The 10,725-nt window shown below is 38.9% G+C and overlaps 1 protein-coding gene across 12 annotated transcripts; it reads right to left on the bottom strand.

The window, feature by feature from the left end:
* LOC109844518 (putative F-box protein At3g23960) lies at positions 655-8,974 on the bottom strand. 12 transcript variants are annotated; one of them, XR_002248055.1, is made up of 3 exons: positions 7,266-7,281; positions 2,609-2,706; positions 655-1,522 (listed from the first exon to the last, which is right to left on the bottom strand). XR_002248055.1 is itself a non-coding variant. In XM_020413580.1 (3 exons), the coding sequence occupies exon 2, from the start codon at positions 8,525-8,527 to the stop codon at positions 7,283-7,285; it is 1,245 nt and encodes a 414-aa protein (XP_020269169.1). In that variant the 5' UTR covers positions 8,528-8,535; positions 8,933-8,974; the 3' UTR covers positions 4,014-5,195; positions 7,266-7,282. The 12 variants fall into 12 exon arrangements, 5 of the variants coding, with proteins under 5 accessions (XP_020269169.1, XP_020269171.1, XP_020269172.1 ...); XR_002248050.1 differs by lacking the exon at positions 7,266-7,281 and adding an exon at positions 3,845-4,001 and having other exon boundaries at positions 2,609-2,821; XR_002248051.1 differs by lacking the exon at positions 7,266-7,281 and adding an exon at positions 3,845-4,001 and having other exon boundaries at positions 2,614-2,821.

Genomic DNA, 10,725 nt, shown 5'->3' with positions numbered 1-10,725 from the left:
TCACGGATAGTGGGAGTGTATGCTCAGAAAATATTTGGCCATTTCGGCCAAGTGGGAGATGTAAGTGGATTTGGCCTCATGGGCCGAAATTATTACCCGACCGTTGTTTACGTGATCTGGCTGTTAGGGAATATCTCATATTCTATGGGATATTCTCTAATCAACAGCAAACGTTACGGAGAAATATGAGGAAAACGTAAATAACGGAGGAAAATCAGACAGGAATTTGGGGACGGAGAAGGGGATTAGAAAGCCTATATATAGAGAGGAATACCTCACCTCTGAATTATCTCAAAAGACAAATCTTCACCGGAGTCCCCAAATTAATCCCCATCTTTCTTTCAAATTCAGTAGTTGCATCACAACTTTCAAGCTAAATCTACATATATTTATACTTTCACATAAAAAGCTAAGAAACTCAAACAGTATATATGCGAACAAGGCAGAAATCATGGAAAAAGAAAAGAATCATTAGCTTCATCACCGACTTCAGCTTTTGGTTCCTGTTATTGGTACCAAGCTGTCTAGGCTTCTCTCATCAGAGACGTGAAACCCGACTTCAGCTTTTGGTTCCTGTTATTGGTACCAAGCTGTCTAGGCTTCTCTCATCAGAGACGTGAAAACCACATTTCTGCTCATTGAAGAAAGATTGGTACCAAGCTGTCTAGGCTTCTCTCATCAGAGACGTGAAAACCACATTTCTGCTCATTGAAGAAAGCCGAATCCCTCGCGAAACAAATGACAGGATCAAACACTTCACTCCTCGGATCATAATACTCCGACCCTGGAACTTCAACATGTATCTCGAGCAGAAGCTTTCCACCACGAAATGCAACAGGCAACACAAACATCGTTGGCTGCGACGGGTCAAAGCTAAAGGTCGGAACCCACACACGCATGCTCGACAAAGTCCGTTGAAAGCTCGTAGGTTATTTTCATCAACATCGCTAGAACGGTAGAAATATCGGGCTACTAATTTGTATGTGTTCAGACTTTCAACATAACCTGACCCAGCCGTATAACGCGGGGTGTCTCCTGCACAAGTATCGTTTGTTGTGTCTGCCTGCGGTTAAGGCTACCAACTCTTGAGCACTCGGATTGCATACAGCCAACTGGTTCTGAGTACGGAGCAACACCAACCCGTTGCAGCGCTGAGGAGGCAACAAATAGTTCTGCATTACAGAAAATTCTTCCCCAAACAAGAACCTCGGTTTTTTACTCCCTTCCTCATAAGTAGACATAGCGATTCCTCGATGTGTGTATGTGGGAGAAATAACTACGACTACGAACTGTGGATTTTCCCTCAACCGTTTCAGATGCCTGCGCAGCTATGAAGGTAGGAGAAGAGAGCAAAGCATGCCACGACTTGCACACGGATTTGCACCTTAGCATGCTCTTAACGGGAAGTCTGGTGAGAATCTCGAAAGCGATGAACTCGGTGAGAACATCACACTGCTCAGGCTCATGCTTCCACCTTTTGATCTGAGATTTCATCTCATTATGAATGATGCCCCTCTTCTTCCTAATACATGGCAACAGTAGAAGCATTATAATGTATCCAGCCATACCAATCCTTACTAACTAACAAGATGATAAATCAAGCGGAAGTAAGATCTGCTGAAATGAGAGAAGAAACTGTATAGCCAGCTAGTCCGGATATTCCTAATTCAACGAGGAGGAGGAGGATGAGATTTCTACAAGGAAAAAAAAAAATTCATACTACAACAACAAAACCTTATCCCAAAATTTTGGTGAATATTAATATAACTAATCTCAGTTCAATCCTAGTCAAATTTGTAATGTTGTTCTAATATGTTTCGGATACCTTATACCTGTGGGACTCTCAAAACACAATGTCATCCAGATAAACTAAACTACATACAAACTAAAGGAATTGAAAAGTTTCTCCAAATCAGAAGTACACGAAAAGAAGAGGAATTCATTAAGAAAGAGGTAAGCATGAGTTTGATAAGGGGGAAAAAATCTAGGCTAAGATCTTCCTAATTCAAGGGGAAGTAGTATCAGATTTATGGAACAAAAAAAAAAAAAAAACATATCATTAATCTAAATTATAATCCTACTCCAATTCGGATGCAGTTTTCATATGCATATGACTCCTACTATGACTGGTTTGAGATAAAAAATCCTAGTCTCCAACACACAAATATTGTCCCATCCTCATCGGATCTTTATACAGATACAAATCCGAAATCCCAGTAACCATTCACACTACATAAACCAACTGGTAAGATAAGGGTAAGCAATAAGACTCTAAGGCTCGAAACAAATTGAACCAAGTAGAGTCTCAAGGTCTTCATATTTGTATTCATTTAAAACTTTCGATCCGAATATTCTTTTCTGAAATTTTTCAATCCAAATTCCAACATGAATATTCTTCAAGCATTTATCGAATGGCTCTGATAATAGTTCAGTAATTTATAACAGAATATTGATATGAAGAAGAAGGTAATAGTAGCTCAAGAGTAAAGTTTATGCTGATTCACAAAAATCAGCTAAAGAATTTACAGAAAATATTACTCTAAAGAAGAAGAAAAATTGTATGTAAAAACTAAAGAGTATGGGAAACTCTGACATATAAAGCACATACATCACCTGCACAGCTGATAGTTGTAGATGGAGGCTTTAGATAGTCGAACATACTCGGTGAGAAAGTGAAGTGATCCACAATAAGAGGTCCATCTTCACCTGAAAACTAATATTCTGAGCTCATCAGAATAGCATTTTCTTTTCATGACACAAAGAGCAAATTTTCTTAAAATGATTTACTGACTCATCCCAGTGAAACGTATGCACCCAGTACCTATGGCAAAATAGGAAGAAAAAAAAAATCAGTATAAGTGGTGTAAATTTTGTAGTTGTTTTACTTTTCAATAAATATTAAGAGACCAACAACCTATGCTTGGTTGTTAACATAAATTCACGGACAACTTTGTCCTATAAAAGATGTGATTAAAATATGAAGATGGACTTGAAGTAGATCAGATGCTGAGTGGGGGAGCCCTTCCCGTTGAATGGCGTGAAGTTGATTAGGTTGAGCTTCGCCGGATACGGGATCGAATCCCACTCTTTCGGGTAAGATACGGAATGCCGTTCTTCTTCACTTCCCGAACAGACATCAGGGCGTCGATTTTTCTTTCGAGCTCCTTTATCTTTTCGGCCTCACCCATATCCAAAGATGTGATTAAAATATGAAGATGTATGCTCATGGGACATCTGAAAACTGGGTAGCTGAAAATTCTACACATTCGTCGAGTACATCAGAAAGTAAAACAAATGCAGAGGTTAAGGTTACCTGTAAGATATGTGTGAAGTTAACCAGTAAGAATAAACTCTCACAGTCGATCTAAATACAATTGTCCCTCCCATTAAACACCAAGACCTGGCGACACAATGATACGAACATACTATGTATACGACAATAGAGCATCAATCCAGACATCACCCTTAAATGAAAAAAAAAACGAATAAGGTATAACCTTAGGCAGTTTCTAACACATTCAGCAGCCTCTACAATAATAGTCTAGGAGTATACGGAGAAGGGAAAAGCCGAACCTTTGAGGGGTTCATAGACTACTGCCTTAAACAAGAGAGTATCAAAGGATGTCGCAACAACTCTCACAAACACTATTTTTCTAGTATCATAAATAGGAAACACAACTATTTGGTTCATAAATACTATATATAACTATCCATTGACTAAACACAAGTTTTGATCTAAGAAAATTAATTTCAAGAGGCGTAAATAGCGTATGTCAAGATACAAAGTTACGTTCTTTGCCATATGTTAATAAGGCAAAGGTGGTAGGAAAAGAAAAGAAATTACCAGCTCTATCTCTGGCTTCAGCTTTTGGGAATGATTGGCACCAAGCTTTCCACAAAATTCACTACTGCGAAGGGCGCGTTCTCGTGAAAGAAGTGATACCCACATTTCTGCTTATTGTAGAAAGCCAAATCCTCCGCTATGCAAACGACAGGATCAAACACTTAAATCCTCCGCTATGCAAACGACAGGATCAAACACTTTACTCTTAGGATCATAATACTCCAACCTATGAGCTTCATCGTGCATCTCGAGCAGAAGCTTTCCATGACGAAACGCGAGAGGCACCAGAAGTCTCGGGGGCTGCAGCAGATCGAAACTAAAGGTAGGAATCCACACGTGCTCAATAAAGTCCCTGGAAATCCACATTTTACATTTCCTCCTATCCTGTGACTGATGAACGAAGCACGGATTGCCTTCAAGATTCACGATGCTCATATTGTCATAGTCAATGGGACACTGGTAAGGGGGGTTGACCACTCTAAACTTTTCGACTCTGAGATTGAAGCAAAGTAAGGCTTTTGGAGGGCCATGATGGAGGCTGTTATCGATGATGAAATAGATAACTTCGCCCACAGACCGGGGACAAACACGGCTTCCAGTCGGATAGGGCGGGTCCTCGGCGATTCTCCACGAAGTATCGAATCCTAGAGTAAGGACTTCAAAGCCAAGGTCGATGGTATCTAAGTGATAATTGCGAGACCTGTAGATATACCGGGCTACCTTGTAAAGGTTTATACCTTCAACATAGCCTAAAGAAGTTGTTTATTTAAATCCCTTCATCCGAGCAACATCACCACGCTTGTCTGAAGGTAAGGCTACCAACTCTTTAGTACTGGGGTTGCACACAACCAGCCGCCTCGTGGTGTTGAGCAGCACCAGCCCGTTGCAGTGTTGAGGAGGAAACATATGCTCCTGGAATGAAACAAATTCTTGCCCGAACAAGAACCTGGCTCTCTTCTTGCGCTCCTCGTAAGTATACATGTCGAATCCTTGACATGGGAGTTTAGACGAGAAAGCTACGATTATGAGCTGGGGATTTTCCCCCGAGCGCTTCAGGTGCGCCGCGATGAAGACGGGATCAGAGATCAGAGAACGCCATGATCTGCACACGGATTTACACTTCACCAGGCTCTTCACGGGGAGTCTGGTGAGTATCTCAAAGGCGATGAATTCGGTCATACCATCATATTGCTCATATTCTTCGCGTGTCTTCCTTCTTTTGATCTGAGGTTTTAGCTCAATACCCATGATGCTATTTTTTTTTCCTTAATCAATGGCAGAGTTGAAGAACTATGAGAAGTAGTTTGATGATGCAGGACATCAATATATAGACAGCTGGGCCCAGACCTTCCTAGTTCGAGTAGTAATCTATTAGATTTCTGAAATTATAAAAAATAAAATAAAATAAAATCTAACATATTGCAACAAAAAAAATTTTGAGCCCTGTATTAAAAAAAAAAAACTCATATGACCAATCTAATTCTACTCCTACCCAGATTTGGATGCCGGTCTAGTACGCTTTTGATTCCTTATGCCTGCACGGCTCTCTCTCAAAACATAATAAAAAAAAAACAAAAAGATGAATTTTATCAATAATCTAATTGTAACCTTACTCGAATAAATATGGATGCGGTTCTGATATGCTTTTGGTCCTAGTACTAAAATTAAACGAAAAAAAAGAGGAATTTTATCAAGAAAGATTGAATCTTTACCGGTGAGGGAGGTGGGAAGGAAGGATATCGATAAGAAAATTGGAAAACCCTTGGGTGAGGCGCACAGCTAAACCTCCAACGCCGACCGCGGATAGCAGGGGGAAGGGTTTTTTCCGTAACATTTGTCCCTCTTAATCTTAATGTTTATAGCTACTCCCTAAGGCCCCGTTTGGCAAAGGGTTAAGGAAAAGGGGTTAAAAAGAAGGATTAATGTACTTAACCCATTTGATAATCTGAGGTACCGTTTGGCAAAGGGTTAAGTGAGGGGTTAAGGAGACTTAACCCCTTCTTAACCCGCCAAATATAAAAAATCTATACAAGGGTTAAAGTGAGTTAACCCTCCATAATTTGCCAAACATAAAAAATATAGAAGGTTAAGCTAACCCCTTTAGAGGGATTAAAATGAGTTAACCCCTCAAAATGAGGGGTTTACTAATACTCCTATTTAGAAGGATTAAGAGTTAACCCTTCTAATTATAAAGAAAATAGTCAAAATTATTGTTATTCCCAAACACTAAAACTGATCACAAGGACTAAAATAAAACTTATATAACGGGTTAATAATTTAGTCCTTCGGATTATCGAATGTGCTAACTATGTTAATCCTTCTCCTTAATCCCTCTTCATTAACCCTTTGCCAAACGGAGCCTAAGGTGCCGTTTGGCAAAAGGTTAAGTGAGGGGTTAAGGAAACTTAACCCCTTCTTAACCCGTCAAACACAAAAAATCTATATAAGGGTTAAAGTAAGTTAAACCTTTATAATTTGCCAAACATAAAAAATATAGAAGGGTTAAGCTAACCCCTCTAGAGGGGTTAAAATGAGTTAAACCCCTCAAAATGAGGGGTTTACTAATACTCCTATTTAGAAGGATTAAGAGTTAACCCTTCTAATTATCATTTTCTTTTCATGACACAAAGAGCAAATTTTCTTAAAATGATTTACTGACTCATCCCAGTGAAACGTATGCACCCAGTACCTATGGCAAAATAGGAAGAAAAAAAAAATCAGTATAAGTGGTGTAAATTTTGTAGTTGTTTTACTTTTCAATAAATATTAAGAGACCAACAACCTATGCTTGGTTGTTAACATAAATTCACGGACAACTTTGTCCTATAAAAGATGTGATTAAAATATGAAGATGTATGCTCATGGGACATCTGAAAACTGGATAGCTGAAAATTCTACGCATTCGTCGAGTACATCAGAAAGTAAAACAAATGCAGAGGTTAAGGTTACCTGTAAGATATGCGTGAAGTAAACCGATAAGAATAAACTCTCAACACTCGATCTAAATACAATTGTCCCTCCCATTAAACACCAAGACCTGGCAACACAATGATACGAACATACTATGTATACGACAATAGAGCATCAATCCAGGCATCACCCTTAAATGAAAAAAACTTGAATAAGGTATAACCTTAGGCAGTTTCTAACACATTCAGCAGCCTCTACAATAATAGTCTAGGACTAACGGAGAAGGGAAAAGCCGAACCTTTGAGGGGTTCATAGACTACTGCCTTAAATAAGAGAGTATCAAAGGATGTCGCAACAACACTCACAAACACTTTGACTAAACACAAGTTTTGATCTAAGAAAATTAATTTCAAGAAGCGTAAATAGCGTATGTCAAGATACAAAGTTACGTTCTTTGTCATATGTTAATAAGGCAACGCCGCAAAGGTGGTAGGAAAAGAAAAGAAATTACCAGCTCTATCTCTGGCTTCAGCTTTTGGGAATGATTGGCACCAAGCTTTCCACAAAATTCACTACTGCGAAGGGCGCCTTCTCGTGAAAGAAGTAATACCCACATTTCTGCTTATTGTAGAAAGCCAAATCCTCCGCTATGCAAACGACAGGATCAAACACTTTACTCTTAGGATCATAATACTCCAACCTATGAACTTTATCGTGCATCTCGAGCAGAAGCTTTCCATGACGAAACGCGAGAGGCACCAGAAGTCTCGGGGGCTGCAGCAGATCGAAACTAAAGGTAGGAATCCACACGTGCTCAATAAAGTCCCTGGAAATCCACATTTTACATTTCCTCCTATCCTGTGACTGATGAACGAAGCACGGATTGCCTTCAAGATTCACGATGCTCATATTGTCATAGTCAATGGGACACTGGTAAGGGGGGTCGACCACTCTAAACTTTTCGTCTCTGAGATTGAAGCAAAGGAAGGCTTTTGGAGGGCCCTGATGGAGGCTGTTATCGATGATGAAATAGATAACTTCGCCCACAGACCGGGGACAAACACGGCTTCCAGTTGGATAGGGCGGGTCCTCGGCGATTCTCCACGAAGTATCGAATCCTAGAGTAAGGACTTCAAAGCCAAGGTCGTAGGTATTTAAGTGATAATTGAGATACCTGTAGATATACCGGGCTACCTTGTAAAGGTTTATACCTTCAACATAGCCTAAAGAAGCCGTATACTTAAATTCCAGGATCCAAGTAACATCACCACGCTTGTCTGAAGGTAAGGCTACCAACTCTTTAGTACTGGGGTTGCACACAACCAGCTGCTTCATGGTGTTGAGCAGCACCAGACCGTTGCAGTGTTGAGGAAGAAACGTATGCTCCTGGAATGAAACAAAGTCTTCCCCGAACAAGAACCTGGCTCTCTTCTTGCGCTCCTCGTAAGTATACATGTCGAATCCTCGACGTGGGAGTTTAGGCGAGAAAGCTACGATTATGAGCTGGGGATTTTCCCCCGAGCGCTTCAGGTGCGCCGCGATGAAGACGGGATCAGAGATCAGAGAACGCCATGATCTGCACACGGATTTACACTTCACCAGGCTCTTCACGGGGAGTCTGGTGAGTATCTCAAAGGCCATGAATTCGGTCATACCATCATATTGCTCATATTCTTCGCGCGTCTTCCTTCTTTTGATCTGAGATTTTAGCTCAACACCCATGATGCTATTTTTTTTCTTAACCAATGGCAGAGTTGAAGAACTATGATCCATCCTTAATTCTGTCACAGGAGAAGCAGTTTGATGCAGGACATAAATATATAGACAGTTGGGCCCAGACCTTCCTAGTTCGGGTAGTAACTTATTAGATTTCTGAAATTAAAATAAATAAATCTAACATATTGCAACAAAAAATTTGAGCGCTGTATTAAAAAAGAATTACTCATATGACTAATCTGATTCTACTCCTACTCAGATTTTGGATGCTGGTCTAGTACGCTTTTGATTCCTCATGCCTGCACGGCTCTCAAAACATAATAATAATAATAATAATAGGGACATCTTTATCAACAATCTAATTGCCACCTTACTCGAATACATATGGATGCGGTTTTGATCCCTAGTACTAAAATTAAACGAAAAAAAGAGGAATTTTATCAAGAAAGATAGAATCTTTACCGCTGAGGGAGGTGGGAAGGAAGGATATCGATAAGAAAATTGGAAAACCCTAGGGAGAAGGGTTTTTTTCGTAACATTTGTCCCTCTTAATCCTAATATTTATAATTAGTCCCTAGGATCTTTCAAATTGCTATGGCGTCCTCTAATCCATGCACTGTTACTGTTGCTGTTGGGGAGGGATTAATTTGAAGGCTAATAAAAATCAGAGGATGTTTCAGGGACTAATTGCCAGTTAACGTCCTCTTAATCTTATAGTGTTTCTTTAACTTTAATTTGTTCATGGTACTAGATTATTTGATCAGCAACTTATTTGTGTTTTCTTACGGCATTACAGAAAGAATCTACCGGGAACACTTTATCAGATTTCGCACTAACTTTACTAGGGTGGGAGTCCGTTGGAAATTTTTGATTGTACGGAAGTTTCATGGGGCACTCTAAAACGCTTGGAAGGCTAGTAACAGCGATTAGTTAGTTAATGGTAAAAAATCCATTTTTTTCTAGATGTTTACCTTGTGCAATATAACCATATTACAAAATCTTGTTCATTACATTGGATAGCATCATAGAAGATTCGTTTCGCAGTCGATTTGCCTAAGATAATTAATGAAACGTGTCTAGATATTTTGATCGTTACTTCGCTCAAGAAAGTGAATAACAAAAACTATTATAAAAGATGCTCTCTCTCTCTCTCTCTAACTCATTTTTCTTCGTTATTATTGTGTTCTCAAGCAACAAGACTGCAGCCACTCAAGAGTAAAGACGTTCCAAGAAGTAAGTCGAAAGAATCCACCGAGTTAAACTCTCCAATGGCTACATTGACATTAACAATCTAAATTTTTGTTGACAGATTATCTGGGATCTCTCTGTCTTCTTCACAAAGAAAGGGAGAAAGGAGAAAAGAATTCAAGATAACCACATTTCTAAGGTTTTTTTTCGCTTTCTTTTAGGTTTTACATTTCAATACTTGCCAAACTTCGTAAGATTTTGTTAGCTTTCTTTAAGAATTAATCTATTTTCTCGCAGTAATTTTGGTTAAGACTGAATCTTTCTCTTTCTTGGAAAAGAAAAGGGAGAGAAAGGACAATCTAAGAGGTAAACTCCTACAATCACACCCCGCTTATGGTTTTCTTTCTTCTTTCGATTTCTTTTTTTATTTTTGAAAAATTAAGGCTAACATATGTTTATGTTTTCTTACAGTTTTTTTCAACTTTTCTTGGTAATAGATTATTTGATTAACAACTTATTTGTGTTTTCTTACAGCATGTTATTTGGGTTGAGACAATTTGTTTATTGGTAAAGCGAGGATAGAGAGAGAATCCAATAGGTGATGCAAGTTTTCTTTCTTGTTTTTTTTTTTGAAAAATTAACTGTAGTCGATGATTCTGTTGGGTGTAGTGTTTTGGTTTGAGGCTGGATCTGTTTGTTTCTTGTTAAATCAATGATAAAAAAAGAATCTAACGGGAGCACTTTCAGTCAGATTTTGCAATAACTTCATTAGGAAGGGAGGAGTCCGGTTGAAAATTTTGATAGTTCGAAAGTTTCATGGGGCACTCTAAAATTCTTGGTAGACTAGTAACAGAGATTAGTTAGTTAATGGTAAAAAACCCATTATTTCTGGATGTTTAACTTGTCCAATATAACCTTATTACAAAATCTCGGTCATTACATTGGATAGCATCACAGAAGATTCATTTCACAGTGGATTTGCCTGAGGTAATTAATGACACATGTCTAGATATTTTGATCGTTACTTCGCTCAAGAAAGTGAATAACAGAAACCATTATAAAAGCCT

Source organism: Asparagus officinalis, chromosome 6 (genome assembly GCF_001876935.1).
Source record: "Asparagus officinalis chromosome 6, Aspof.V1, whole genome shotgun sequence".
In the NCBI taxonomy this organism is placed as follows: Eukaryota; Viridiplantae; Streptophyta; class Magnoliopsida; order Asparagales; family Asparagaceae; genus Asparagus; species Asparagus officinalis.
This window is presented reverse-complemented; position numbering and strand designations above follow the sequence as displayed.